We start from the raw sequence: 15,160 nt of genomic DNA, 5'->3' as shown, positions 1-15,160 counted from the left end.
ACACCTACTATGTAGTTTTGTCCATGTTTTGTCCAAAGTCTTACATGCTACGGAATGATGGTTTCTTGTGTGGGGACCACAGCCCGTTACATTATAGTAATTATATGTTAATTTAGCATAACATAGCTCGTGACTAAGTACACATACGACAGTCATAAGGACAGACAAAGCTTGACGTCAACATAAGCCGGAAAGTGTGACAATCAGGTAAATGGGTTGAGGATGCTAGAGTAGGTACAAAAGGAACCACATAGCTGCAGTACAGTACAATGTGTTATGGCAAAATCAGAATCAGGTGCGAATCAGAGAAGCATCCGATATGGCAAGATTGGATCTTTTCACCAGACCTCGATGACACACTATCGATAGGTTTTTTGGCTCATGTTCATTCAGTAATGATTTAATATAAAGGTGCCTACTTTTATCTAAATACCATGACAACATTTGTTCCTCAGTAAAAGCCCTCGTCGGATGGCAGTGGATGATGACTGCCTCATCGTGGGCCTCAGCCGGGACCCGCTCAAAGCTGTGGATGAGCCGCGCAAATATCCCGACGTGCTCTGTCCTATGACTCATGAGTATTACAAGGGAGCTGTTGAAAGGGTACCTATTTTAATATAATATAATAATAACTTTATTGCAGACCAGGGTCCATAAAAAATAACAAAATTACAATTATACACAACTAGCTTCTGCCAGCGGTTTCACCCGCATCCCGAGGGAACTACTTCCCGTACCGGGATAAAATGTCTATAGCCTTCCTCGATAAATAGGCTATCTAACACTGAAAGAAATTTTCAAATCGGACCAGTAGTTCCTGAGATTAGCGCGTTCAAACAAAACGAAACAAACTCTTCAGCTTTATAATATTAGATAGTATAGATACAAAAAACACATACTTACATACAATCACAAATACAAAGACAATAAAACATACATAGAATTACAAAAACATGACAAATACAAAAAAAATGCAAAATTTTGCCTTATTAGGAAATTGCCATCGACACTTAAAGTCAAGCTGAAGAGTTTGTTTACTTGCGGCAGTCATATAAACTACTGGTTCGATTTGAAAATATATTTCAATGTTAAACAGGCCATTTATCGAGGAAGGCTATTAGATAGGCTACTTTCCACGGGACGCGCATGGTACTGCTGGCGAAACCTAGTAATCAAATACTTAGGTTAATGTTAGCCACCCAGATCAAGAAAATATTCAGTTGCCTGGCACAGGAATCAAAGCAGTAGGTACCGACATTACCTATATGTATTAATCCTATCCAATAATGTTGGCAGTTCAAAGAGGATTATCCTAAAATCACCAAGAAGTACATGTCGACGGACATCGACCCGACGCCGATTGAAAATGAAATTAAGGACCTGAAGAGGACTGAGTATCTGACTAAGTATTGCTCTAGAGGTAAATGTTAACACAAGTTACTTACGTTGTACTCATATCTATAAGATAATTGGTAAAGGTCCAGGCTCCGACAAACCTGGATGGGGATCTTTTTATCTAAGAAACATCTCAACTTTTGCATCATCATAACAGCCTTTCACCATGTAGTGATGAACCCAGATCTCTCCTTAGTAGCTCCATTATGAGCCCGCAGTAGGACTTTGTCAAAACTTCAAACCTAAAAAACTTATCTAAAACATCTTAAAGTATATACCTAGTATAGCTTGGGGCCAATGTTAAAGTATATTTAAACGTTTATCTTTTGTGGCCTGTCACTGTTTATCCCCTTTCAGATCTCCCCTTCATGTCCGTCAACCTAACCCGTCGAGCTCGCGCCCTCCAGACCTTGCGTCTCCCTGATGACATCCCGATACCTGACACCAGCCAACGAGGGTCCTACCGGTGTCCAAGACCGGAGAAATACGCAGAGCCTCCGTCTGCTATGTCCATGAAGCCGAAGTTTGATGATACTTTACAAAGTAAGTGGGAACAAGACAGGGCGGAAAGTGAATTTGACAGAATAAGCTCCGAAACTTCAGAATCCATTTGAACATTGTCTTCCGTTTTTGGTACGCCACACACATAAGGTATGGGGTATAGGGTACGGTAAGCATAGTTTTTCTTGGATGAGCATCTTATCGAGCGAGAAACAGTAAGTAGGATTAGGAATTTAGGATATGTGTATTTGGATTTAGATACAAGTTTTATATCTCTGTGAGGTTAAGAGACTTGTGGATTTATTTTGATCTGTATTGGTACTGATAAAAACAATACTCCCTAACTTCTTATATCAATAAAAACACAAAATATTCCTTTTCTGCAGAGGAACTCCGTCGCATATTACGCGTGAGCACGGGAGACACGACATACGGCGCCGACCACGGCTTGCTGGCCAAAGTCGTGCTGGAGAAGAATCCCTTCGGCAAACCCCGCAAGGAGCCGAGATACGGACGCTGGAAGAATCCTTATATGTATACTTATAGAATATAATGAGGGCTTAAATAAAATTGATTGTTTGTGTTATGTGTTGGTTTTATTACGTAAACTAGCTTGCGTTTTACTAGGTTTCATCTGCGCACACACTTTGGGACCTACTCCGCACGTAAAGTAGCCTAGCATATGCATAAATTTAGGCTCCAACTAATATGTTATTCTAATATATAAACTATATTTCCACAAAGCTTGATCAAGATCAATAAAGCAGTCCTAGCGTTTATAACGTTAGTAGGATTCCAGTAGGTTCTTTGAACTGTTTCTGAATGGGCTACATAGTTATAAGTATGCAAAAAATAAATCCTTACTGCTAAGATGTACGAATGAGTTTTATCATCAACCACAGCCTCTTTTCAACGACGACGATTGATAAATAAGGTTTGCCAGCTTTCAAACCTCACCTTTTTGTTTGTACCAAAAGGAAACACAAAAAATCCTTCAATATCAATGACAAACAAAATTAAAAGCACAAAAATCAAGACAACATCGGCATGACATTTTGGCAATACAATTAATAAATTCTAGTGTTAATAATAATGCAAGCCATTTGGATTATATCGCAAAATTCCCCGTAGATAGAGATGAAAGTAACGAGCCAGCAATATGGACCATTATCTGACGACATACAGGAAAGACTACCTGTGGCCCAACCTGCCTCAGACGACAGCTAGTTTGAAGGCTGGGCAAGGAGGCGCCGATGGAGCTGGTCGGGGCGAGTAAGGGTAGTTTCTTCTTTGTTGTGGTGCATGGTTCAGGTTGAACCAACGATTAGAAGTGGCAGGCAGTGGATGTATGTGGGCTGTCCAAGGCAGAGATGGTTGGCTCTCATTGAGGAAGGCTTAATTGGACGGCAATAGGTCGATATGATGATGATGGTGTAGTGTGTGTAACTTTAAATTATAGGATTGATGATAAGTAAAGAGTCATGACAACTTTGTAAGCAGTTAGTAATGCGGTGTTCACCACCGGTTTGCTTTACACTCAACTCAATAATAAGGACTTGCTTAAATAATTAATAAAAATAAGTTGCTACACTTCTTGTTCTGATCTATTTATTATTTATTTATTTATTCCTTTATTTCAGGCAACTAGGGCCCATAAAAATACAAATACACATATATCGTACATTACAATACTTATAAACTAATACATAAAAAAAAAAAAAAAAAAAAAAAAAACACCATATCAATATATATATACAATACTATATCTATAAAAAACTTAAACATACTATAAATACATAACAAGTTAATATTCTTAAAACTAATGCACACGATGTGTCGGCGTCGTGTTACGCTGACTGGTGTCACGTAGCCGGCCACGAAACCGGCGATAAACAACACCCTTCGGCCAAAAATCTTCCTTGAGGACCTTCTCGAGACCTTGTGTCGGAATACGCGCCACGAACGAGTTAAAATTCGTGTTGTGACGCGGCACCAATCTCTCGACCCTCAAGGTCCAGTTTGTTTTGACGCGCAGATACTCTACGACCTCCTCAACCTTCGTAGAATGGTGCAGCCTGGACACGTACAGCAGCGTCGTTGGAATAGCTGGACGCAGCAGCATATTGGGCCCCGCCAGCGCAGTACCGCACTGATTCCGACAAGGAGGTTTCTTCTTCTTCTTCCTCTCGACCTTGACGAACCCATCCTTGTCGCACGTGTCGACCTTGGGACCTTGCCTTCTCAAAACCTGGTTTGGTTTCGATCGGCTCTTCTTACCCCCTTTTGTAGTTTCCGCTATTTTAACCTGGGAGTTTTGTGGCTCAATAGGCTTCTTAGCGGCTACAATTGCTGCGTAGGCTCGTTTGGGGGTTGACGAACCTACACGAGTCATCGTCTCTACCGGTGTCGAGGCAGGGACGGCGGCGGCACACGTTGCAACGCATGCATTCTCGGCAGTAGATGACGCATTCGAGCCCGCCGACTCGAAACTGCAGATGGAGGCATTTTGCGCCCCGCGACGCGTGTTCACATTACTGTCGCTGGCGATAGGTGACCTACTTGCAGAAATTGTGTTGCGCAATGCTACTACTTCTGCCCGTAGATCACTGATGGTGTTGTTGGACACCTCCAGCTGAAGCTGCATCTCAGCCTGGCTTTGCTTAAGGAGTGTGATATCCTTCAGCAGCCTGGTGACATCTACGTGGTCGAACGTGACGGGAGGAAGCTTATGCAGGTCCTTCGCCACGAAATCGGGCACGTCATCCGGGTCGGTCTCCTTCAACAGCGTGACGATGTCCTGGAGACTCTTCTCTGTGCCATCCCTTCGACGAGACGGCATCTGGCTAACTTTGCCAAGAGTAGTGAAAAGCAGCAGTTTAGCACTGCTAATCTCATCTTCCTTGAACGACGCCTTGCAGATCTGCAAGATGCTAACCTCGTCCATGTAATCTATGGCATGTTTGATAAATGCCAACACTTCGTTGGCTATGAGCGTTTGTGCACTCATAGCGAAAACCGGGCAGCGGCTATAGCCGCGCAATTCGCGAATTAAAATGCTATGCCTTTCCGAACGCCGTATGCCAAAATTCGAGGACTTCCGAGGGTCTTTTCTTTACGAATATCCTTATGGATGCATATATTGAAAAGCAGAGGGAAAATTCTTATGCCCATTAATCCATTTATTGAAAACTTATGTACTTTAAATCCAAGTTCCATAACTGTTAAACCATCCGTTTCTTTTTTGTCTTCAAAGGGACACGCCGAAGCTAACAGGCCAAGAACTAGCCTTCTACCAAGCATGCGTGCAGCACACTCGGCCGCCGGACTGCCGCTGCCCCCAGTACTCCGGGGGGGAGATGCCACAGCTACCACCAGGGAAAGAGGGGGGATGGAGCAGGAATGAGGTAGGTCACTCACTTCAGAATATTCATCCATGAATATTCATACTAAATTGGAATGTTGGCGTATAAGCCTTTTAATTAGTGTATTTGTTACTTTTAATTAGTGTTTGTTCAGTTTGATTACCTTTAAAATGGTTACTCGGTTAATTCCTCAATAACAGAAGACTTATTGAAAGAAGGTTAGACTTATCAACTAATAATATACAGGACAGCTGCATGGAAGAAATAAGGAATGTGATACAGCAATTAAAATTGATTTTGGCGAGCATACAAAAAGAATTGGACAGTTTTACTATTGAAAATTCAGATCTCAAAAACCAAATATTAAAGTTAACCGAAGAAGTAACAGCGTTGAAACGAATATGTACAAATCCGCTATCAGGATCAACAAAGTCTCTCATCGTCTTCAAACACCTGCTGAAAAGAAAGGCGAATTTTCCACGACGTCTAAAGATATACAGGCAGTATCAACACAAACATAAACTCAGAAGATGAAAAGCAAAGCAAATTCATATAGTAATAAAAAAATCGCATATTATACAAAATGAGACTCGAACAGGAAGAAATTTTCTGAGCTCGATGAGAAGTTAAATTGGAAAAACAAGTTAGCAAGGTCTGTACTCAAAGGAATTATGTCCGATTCTACAGCAAGCTACCTAAGTGTGTAACTGATATCACAGAATAAATTTAAAAACATTGGCAAATCCACCTTTTTAAGAAAGCTTATACAGTTCAAATTTACGTTGACGATAAAGATATATGGCGCTAACTCATCTCTGCATATGTGACTTCCCTGGCAATTGTTGAACTGCATTATATAATTCTTCTTTTATAACTATTATTATTATTCTTTAGGCATTGTATAGAGTTGCAGTTTACCTTACATTTGCATTATATAACTTTATCAGCTTACTGTCGTTATGTAACCGAGTCCTTGTGAACATATTACTTTCCTAGTTTCCATGGAGTTCCTTGCCGGCTCTTCTCGATGAGATTAACTATTTAGAACGGTGCAACTTGTGTGACGACCTTTTTGAAATAAAAACATATGTCTTTGACTTTGAACGATGGCCTATCAGACCTCCACAATCCAGTTACCGAGGCAACCCTATACCCTATGGTTCAGACTTTCTGGCTTTTATCTGAGTAACGACTGCCAAAGTCGTTCCAATGTCAGCCCGGGGCCGGTACCCATCAACTGCAGGCTCGTATTATATGAAGTACTAAATGCTGTGGCTGTTTTAGATCATGGGACCGATGTTAGATCCTAAACTGTATCCCGTGCGAGTAGCTGCTGCTCCTGAAACCCCTACGTCACGGTACAACCAGCCCAATGCGTTCTTGGATAAGGTGAGTAGAAAGTTCTGGATATTTTCTTTATCCATCTTGCTATATACTAAGCTAGAGGTAGAAACTGAAGTAGTCAGCTTCTCAATTACATAATTCCTTATATTATATACTAGCCGTTTTCCCACGGTTCATCCGCGTCCCTTGAGGTACTACTGCTCGTACTGGGATAAAAAATACCCTATGTTACTCGCAGATGATGTAGCTTTCATATGGTGAAAGAATTTTCTAAATCGGTCCAGTAGTTTTTGAGCCATTACAAACAAAAAAGTATTCCTTGTTAGTAATAATTTACTGTAAAGTTCGTTAGATTTGAAGCCATCTGTAGTTAAGACGACGCAGACTGACAAGCTTTCAATATAAAATTGTGTTCCAACAGTTACAATCGAAATACCCGATGCTGTACAGCATTCTGCAGAACGAAGCATCTCCAGAGTTGAAGCAGAGAATAGATAGGGACCGTAACAAGACCACGTACCAAGTGGATTACTGTGAAACTGGTAACTATAACCTTATCTACTGCCTCGTTGGTCCAGTGGTCGCAAGCGTGACCGAGGTCTCGGGTCCGAAATCGCTTTGTGGGTTTTACAAACTTTCACAAAGCAGCCTGTATGGAAGTTGGTCATTGATTCACCGGGTTATATAAATCCTCATTATCATCAGGCTTTTATAGTCCCATTGCAGAGCACAGGCCTTTTCTAAGACAGTGAACGAATGAACGTTAATCAGCACCCTTTCAGACTTCAATGTTAACGTTGATGCCAAGAAATACCTACTTAGAAAATTCTTTATTTATTTATCAGGTCCTGGAGCCAAATTCGAAGGTCTTCAACGTGCAGCAGATGAGAGTGGCACGGGCCCCTGCGCGCAGCCCATGCGCCTACCTGGGGACCCGTGCCGCGTGGGGCCCAAGCCGGGTAAAGCGGCGCCCAAGACCATCTCGAAGCAAGCTGGTGCCGGTGCTGCTAGTGATCCGAGAGCGAAGTGCGGTAAGATAGTGCATTTTTAAAGGCCCATTCTTACGTTAAATACAGTACCTTACTACTTTATAACTTGTAATATACCTCATGAAATGACGGAAAATGTACAGTCCTGAACGATAAAACTCAGTATAGTTCGGCCATTCAGAGAATGCGTTCCTGACACGTCGCGATTGAACTGACGACGTAATAACATTCATTGATTATTGATATAATAATGTTGTTTTAATGCTCCTCAATTGTTAAAACGGTAAACAACCAGCAAAAATATTTTTATCGTAACTGCAAAACCATTGCAAAGTTACGTCGTCAGTTCAATCGCGACGTGTCAGGAACGCATTCTCTGAATGGCCGAACTATAACAAGTTTCACGTTTTTACTTACCGGTAGACCATCCTTACGTATAAGGAAGGTCGAATTAATACTTAAATATTTATGTATCTGTTCAATTAATATTGACTCAGCTATCTATCTCATACCTTCAGAAAATAAAATGGGACGTTATATAAAATGTGGTTTACAGAAACAACATCAGCGGTACCACCCCTCGGGCGCACGGAGTACCAGGACGGCGTGTCGAAACTCGGCGCCATCATCATGCGAGACAAACTGCATCGGAGGTAACGCGGGACCACGGGAGTGCAACAATCAGCAAATGGAGAACAATCATGGATTAAACTGTTTTGGAGTTTTTACTTTGGCGTTTTTATTTTGATCTGTGAAATGAGGGTCCTTTTAATTGCCATTTTTATTCCATGGCCGCTTGTGGCTGCAAATGTCTATTTCTGGGAACTATGCTTTGAATGAGTGCTGTTTCTTTGGACATACAAAATTTTGCTATAACTTTTTAGCGATCCATTACTCGACATAGGCCTCGCCTAACTATTGTCACTAGTCACTACCTACTAGAAAATTGCAAGTAAAGTGCAAAGTCATTTCGGAAACCATCTAAGCCAAACAGATTTTCGACTACATTTCGTCCTACTAAACTGAGCTGATCTTAGCCACTTTTGCAGTTTTATCAATCCCAAACCTGTATCACAATACCATGACGCTTACAATGTAATTTTTGCTCCCGTTTCACTTTCACCTTTATCAGGAAAGTAACCAAATCAGGGTTCCAGAAGTTCAATAAAAGACACGCCAAACTGATAAATATTAGTGTATGTACGCAAGGTTGTCACGAGGGTCTCGCGCTGGAGATGAGCTCCCCGCGCTTGTACAGCGTGGAGCCGTCCTTGCGAGTGGCGCCGTCTGTGCGCGTGGTGGTGGTCTCGGTGCGCGAGGAGCTGCGCGTGCGCACGGTGCTGTCGTCGTGCTGCCGCAGCATCACTGCGCGCGCGTCTGATGTGTTGCGCTCTCTGGGGATTCATGACAGGAGAGTAAATGTTTGTTGTAGGGTCGAATATTTTGCACCTAAGTATTATTGGTCTTTTGCAATGAGACGAAGTAAACCGATGTTGGTGCAATCAATACCTGGTAGGTACTGGGATGTGAGATGGGATCTGTTTCCAGTTTTATTGATGAGTGTCTGACTCAGATGTTATCAATGTATAGCTTTATCTGACATGGCAAACCGATTCAGATGAAATTGTTTTAGGAAAAAACGTGAGTTGAATCTAGAATAGATTTGATGACCTGATGGACGAAGCAATCTTCTCTAAAATATAAGTGTGGAATATAGATAAGTGTCTCAATCTCACCTGCTTAGCGCCATAAGTCTGTCTAAATCAGGTGAGGGCCGCCTCAACTCGGCCGCCGACGTCAACGTGACTCGCAGCGGCGCCGGCGCGGGCGGCGGGCTGGCCGGCGGGGACGACGCTGCCGACGCTGATGCCGGCGAGGACGACCCGACGGCCGAGTCACGCTTGTTGGACGACTTGTTGGACGATTTGTTGGAGGACTCCGAGCCTGAGGTGGACCGCCTGCGCGGGGTGGAGCGCGGACCTCGTCTGCCGCCGCCGCGACTGAACGCGGCGGGGATGTGGAGGGATGCGGTGATCACGCAGCTGTCGTCGTCTGATCCGCCTAGCGTCTGTTGTAGATATAAGAGAGAACATGAGGATCATGACTGTTTTATTCTGAAAGGTTACACTGTCTGTGGGATCATTACTTTATGTAGACAGTTGTATATAAACTATAGTTCTAGTACTGTTAGATATGTATAGTAAGAGGAGGGAAGATTCAACGTTCAGCAATGCAGTACATGGTTCGGTATGATTTTAACAAATCATGCTCATAATTTGTACGATAAGCTTTTCCTTTCATACTGAACACCAATATTTTGCAAATGATCCAACTAGGTTGAGAAGGTCAGATAGGCACTCCATCCTTGTTAAACACTGGTACCTACTCAGCCGCGGAATCCAACATATTTAGGAAAAGGCTAGGCAGATTGAGGGGTCCATATCTTGTTTTTCAACAATATAAAGTAAGCTGACCTCATTGTAGTCGCTGGCGGAATCATTGGAGTCGTTGGAGTCGGTGCGCGCGGCCGGCGTGCTGCCGCCGCACACCACGCCGCTGCTGCCACACTCCTCACTGCTGCGGACCCTGGAAACGATGGAAAAATATTTAGAAACCGGACTATGAGATTTATGGGTCTAACTTAACCTACATCTCTTACTTCATTCATTCATCAAAACTTCTTCCGAAATAATAGGTTACCCAAACTATAGGATCTCAATGAAGAAAAAGTATTCTCGGTTCGATTGCCTCATCATATGACTACAATGAGATTTATTTCCAGTCTTGAAACCGAACATACATTGACATTACAAATATCATCATCTACCTAGGTTTTTGGACTGCCCATCTGACCTCCGCAACCCGATACTCCTTGGTAAGACTTTGACATTACAATATGGCCGAAACAAATTCATAGACCATCGATACGCACCTAGTTACGATAGTCATGGCGGAGGAGAGAGAGCCGGAGGAGGTGTCGGAGGCCGCCGTCTCTCTCGTGCGCCGGCGCGAGTAGCTCTTCTCACTGCGTCTGCCGAGAGGAAGGCAGATACATTAACTTGGTGCAGTTCAGATCTGTGAGCAAACTACTATAGATTTTTTGGCCCAGCTTGAGGGCTTAGGGAAGTCCAAAATAGCATAACGCAAATCACGGTTGATTATTTTGGGAATGCTATTCTTACTTATTGTCGTTTGTACATAAATAGTTCTATATAATAGTAGTTGATGTTGATGAATTTCAGCCCATGAATACCGCGATAAGATGGACTTAGTTTAAACCCAGCGGGTGAGGAACCTTACACAGTCTAAACAGTACCTAAGAAAGAAATGTAGTTAGAGCAGTTTTTTAATAAATTATATTTTATAATGAAGTTCACAACAGTTTTAGTCATAAATAATTCCAAACACATACAGAGCCATGCCAAAAATCCTATACTTAACAATTCTTTCAAACCCCTTTACAAAAATCTCCACCTTCCGAACCTGGAAGGAGTTTACCTGGGCAGATTCCCTGGTCCACCAGTAGCGGCAGCACCATGCAGGAACTGTTCTCTGGACCACACCTGTCTCAAGGTGTTGTCATTGTTCTCCGCACTCGCCTCTGCAGCACACCTGAGGAGTGAGGGTCTCGTGAGGGGGGGACACTCGCAGTCTTTGTGCAGGTTGGATCCCACTGCAGTTGTGGTGTAATGATCCGGTTATTTACAGGGGTTTTGTGGTTTGATAATGGATACTGATATGTAGTGCCCAATTGAGGTAACTTGATACCATGAGCAATCTTCTCCTGTCGTTCTCCTGATCGTCAAGATATGAAGGGGCTATTATACATGTACATACTAGGTTTTTACTCATTTCACAAAATTTTGGATAGATCGTTGCCGGACCTACGTGTAAGCTATTTGTATTTTAAAATTTATTTGAAACAATCTTTCCATACGTTTATTCTCAAGCGCTCCAAATAATGTGATAGATATTTTTAGAGCGTTTGGGAATAATCCTTGAAAACGCAAGTGTTTACAAGTTTGCTATACAATTTTTACAGGTTTGTCTGATATGCAGTCGTTGAGTTTGATTGATCCCATTATGATAGCCACAGTTAATAGATGGATTAGAGCATATTTGCTGTCTAAAATAATTCACAGTTATATTTACAAACACAAAAGTCATTCACAAATATTTTAGTCCACAATTTGACCTTGTGCAGGAAGTTTTTGTTTGTACACACTACTTACTTTCAGATGGCAGTTTAGACCTGTTAAATCTTTTTTACCACTGGCTTACCCACTCCGTTATCGTCTACTCCATCAATCTTCAGAATCCGGGAGCTATGCATACGTACATTAATAGAAGTTCTACAGGATTACTTTCATCAAAATTCTCCTCTTTTGGGAACAGCTGTTAATGTGTATCTTGAGTGGTTTGAGCTTACCCAGCAATCCTCACAAATTTACATTTATACTGGAGCTGCAGTGAAGGACCCATTTTCAAGAATGTTTGCATGCAACACTGTGACTGTGGCACTGCAGTTCCAGTAAAAGTCCTAGACCTAAAAAAATCGCATCTTCCGAACTTCTTGATCTACTTACTCAGCTCTCCTCAGCAGCAAGGAGTCGAGGTGCGCGGGAGCGGTGTGCGCGAGGTGTATGTAGGCCTCGTGCAGCAACTCCGCCGGCAGCGTCCACAGCTCCGCTTGCTTCTCCACCAGCTGCCGCACCACGTTGATCACGTCGGCGCGCTCTGATAGCTGCTCCACGCTAGAAATTGTAAAGGCGCTATTGAGAACTGAGAACCCTGATGACAAATGGACGAGGCTTGGGAGTATAACTACTACATGGCATCAAGTGATGGGCAGCAGTATCTCTTAAAAAAATGGGTTGTCTGAAAGAAATCGATCGTAGCAATAAGACCGCCCATCGGCTCATTATGTTACCTACTTTAAGCACATCTATTTATTTATGACACACTGAGGCTACTGTCCAGAGGTTTTGAGGCTGTGAAGACAACGATGACGAATGGTGCTCATCAGGTGGTTAATCTATTGTATGATAATTAGGAGTTAACTATTAAGTTACAGTAAGGGCCTTATACGATTCATTATTAGCTTCTAAAAAAGGCATTTTGACAACACTCCGCTAACAGATCTCATAATGTACTAATGTAAAAATACATTGGTGCTTCTTCGTCCTCTAGCATCCACTTTGGTATAAGTAAGAGGACAGACCTTATAAGTACTGTACCAACCTGGCAGGCTCATTAGGCTTATTCCTATGCAGTATATTTGGTGCAAATATAGTCGCCAGATTAGCGGCGTCCATCTTGTTTCCCGGCTCGTGGTCGTCCTCTGAGTGGGCTGCGAGCTGCGCCAGGAACGAGAGCAGGGCGTTCAGGGTGTCCCGGTGAGCTGCTGGGAGGAGCTGCACGATCAGCCGGAGCGCTTCCCATTGGAAGCGACGGTTGTGGATTTCTGGAATAGAGAAGATTGGTGTTAATGATGAAGCTTATTTTATCTGAAGAGTAAGTAGGTCTTCTAAGGTTTAAGTTGCAAAAGACCAAGAGTAGTTAAAGGCATTATAGCTCTTTGATATAGAACTAGAAATATCTTCGATAAACATGTAGATTTTAGGTTATTTTTGTAACAGTCCGAAAGTTTTCTCCCTAAAAATCATAGGTGCAAGAGATTTGTACTCACTTTGCGTGTGCAAAAATGCGGGGTACAGGTCCCTGCACAGTAGCGGGTCGGGGAGATCTCGCAGGAACTCCTTCAGGAGCGTGGCGACGTCGTGCGGACACACCGCCGAGTCCAGCGCCGCCTCCTGACTCCGCTCCCAGTCCTCGCGTAACTGAAATTGTAGAGGAAATGGGTTAGGAAGAGCTGCTAATTGTATAACATAACCAAACTTTGTCATCGGTTTAGTTATGAACATAAGTTTTCAGTGCCAACCTTAGAGCAAACATTTGAGAACGCCCTGATGGACTTGCGGCACACAACACCCAAATTGTAGTCAGTATTTTACGTCAGTCAACTAAAATACTCTCTGCTTTGAGTGCCATAAAAGTTACCTACAAATTGTGGCCATTTTTTTAAATTACTTGATGGTATGATGGCATTTAAATGCTTGATTTTTGCTGAACATTGACATTATAAGTTGTAATAAAATCGGAGCTTATCCAAAAGCCACGCACAAAACACTAGCCACAAAACCTATACAACACCACCAACCCAGAAATAGCAACCAATTATTCGCACCCAAGCAAATCTATCTTCGTCTCCCAACAATGTAGCAACCATCAGTAATCAGCAAGAAACATAATACTTGAGTGTTCACTGTTCAGTGAATGTTGCAAGTAGGTCAGCGAGGCTGGGCCAGCAGTTTGGGAAACTGGCTAATTCCGTCGATCAGTGTTTTATTCTTACGAAGCATGTTGATTTCGGAGTGTAAACACGCGACTCAAGTTGATTTAGTGGCAGTCGTTTTGTCATAGGGATACTTAGTACGGTTGGGAATAGGTAGCGTAGTTTTTGTACTGAGCTGTTTATTGCATTGTATGTCGATTTTGTTGTATCATTGTCACCCCTGTAACACCTCATTGAATACAACAGGTTTGATGTGTGTCAATAAGTGATCAGCTATATACAAATAACGATCAGGAAATGGTCTGTCTTGATATTACTTTTATATTGATGTCACATTAAATATAGGTAATTTTAAATACTTTTGAAACTGCATTTATGTTATTTTACAATTGCACACTGTTTTGTATATATGAGAAGATTCTATCTCTGCCGACTGTTCTTTCTTTCATAACATCATAATTATTTATATATCTGGTTACAGGAGAAGTCTTTCCTATTCTTTCAGCATCCTCACCAAATGCCAAACGGGAGTTTCCACATAATCATTGAGTAAGAAATATGCAAGCTATCTAACACCTGAACAATATCAACATTAAATCATACGACGACAGATTAACACACTGCACCCTAAAATTACCTCAGCTGGAATCAAAGTACCACATCATGTGTAATTTTAGAACTAATACCAAAGCCAGAACTCGTGTCGTTATCTTGCCAATCAATTAAGTTCCTTAATTAAGATCTTTTAATGATAGTAGTGTATCAGAAGTTATAATTAAATGTGTGGAAATAGATTGCAAGTCTCTTAAATGGAGAGGGCTATTAAAGGATTGAGCTATGTTTAGAAGAGTGTACCTACTGAGTTACGTCATTTATGTACCTACTTATTGCTTTTGATGGGAACCTGGGTAACTGCCTAGCTACTTTGTTGTTCCTTGATGTTACCCTAAGCACTATTTGAAATACAAAAGTGCGATTGTAAAAAATTAAAACATTTTTGTTAAAAGTAAAATTGGGACTCTGAAAATAGTAATTTAAGGTACTTTTATTGGAGCACATTAATTATGTGCAGGAAAGCAAAAAAAGATAGAATACCGAATTATTAATAAAGAAATGTTAAGATAAAACTTTTTGCTTGACTACTTTCTGTGCCTGTCTTTGTTGCTCCGGCTCTAAAGTGGGATGGAAAAGTTGGAATGCTACGTGTGTCTGAC

The 15,160-nt window shown here is 42.0% G+C and overlaps 3 protein-coding genes across 6 annotated transcripts in view; 2 read left to right on the top strand and 1 right to left on the bottom strand.

Annotated features, from left to right (window-relative positions):
• Positions 1-461: 461 nt before the first annotated feature.
• LOC124635525 lies at positions 462-2,482 on the top strand. Its single transcript, XM_047171414.1, has 4 exons — positions 462-603; positions 1,297-1,420; positions 1,753-1,938; positions 2,283-2,482. Exons 1-4 carry the CDS (start codon positions 472-474, stop codon positions 2,447-2,449), a joined length of 609 nt encoding a protein of 202 aa, XP_047027370.1. The 5' UTR covers positions 462-471; the 3' UTR covers positions 2,450-2,482.
• Positions 2,483-3,055: 573 nt separating this feature from the next.
• On the top strand, positions 3,056-8,303 carry LOC124636000. The gene is made up of 8 exons (XM_047171961.1): positions 3,056-3,168; positions 3,932-4,037; positions 4,499-4,854; positions 5,150-5,300; positions 6,543-6,647; positions 7,024-7,144; positions 7,448-7,633; positions 8,148-8,303. Exons 1-8 carry the CDS (start codon positions 3,056-3,058, stop codon positions 8,246-8,248), a joined length of 1,239 nt encoding a protein of 412 aa, XP_047027917.1. The 3' UTR covers positions 8,249-8,303.
• A 467-nt stretch (positions 8,304-8,770) lies between these two features.
• LOC124635511 overlaps positions 8,771-15,160 on the bottom strand; it is a 51,212-nt gene continuing 44,822 nt past the window's right edge. For 2 of the 4 annotated variants that reach the window (XM_047171381.1, XM_047171383.1), the window contains exons 6-13: positions 13,281-13,431; positions 12,833-13,055; positions 12,178-12,345; positions 11,090-11,203; positions 10,524-10,622; positions 10,066-10,177; positions 9,328-9,659; positions 8,771-8,985 (exon numbers count right to left, since the gene is read on the bottom strand). In XM_047171381.1, the coding sequence (XP_047027337.1) occupies positions 8,805-8,985; positions 9,328-9,659; positions 10,066-10,177; positions 10,524-10,622; positions 11,090-11,203; positions 12,178-12,345; positions 12,833-13,055; positions 13,281-13,431 (1,380 nt within the window). In that variant the 3' untranslated portion in view covers positions 8,771-8,804. The remainder of the gene's footprint in view (positions 8,986-9,327; positions 9,660-10,065; positions 10,178-10,523; positions 10,623-11,089; positions 11,204-12,177; positions 12,346-12,832; positions 13,056-13,280; positions 13,432-15,160) is intronic. The other 2 variants (XM_047171384.1, XM_047171385.1) reach the window with 2 other exon arrangements.

The sequence above is a fragment of the Helicoverpa zea genome, chromosome 13, assembly GCF_022581195.2.
Source record: "Helicoverpa zea isolate HzStark_Cry1AcR chromosome 13, ilHelZeax1.1, whole genome shotgun sequence".
NCBI lineage: Eukaryota > Metazoa > Arthropoda > Insecta > Lepidoptera > Noctuidae > Helicoverpa > Helicoverpa zea.
Note: the sequence above shows the minus strand (reverse complement) of the source record. Positions and strands in the feature narration are given on the sequence as shown.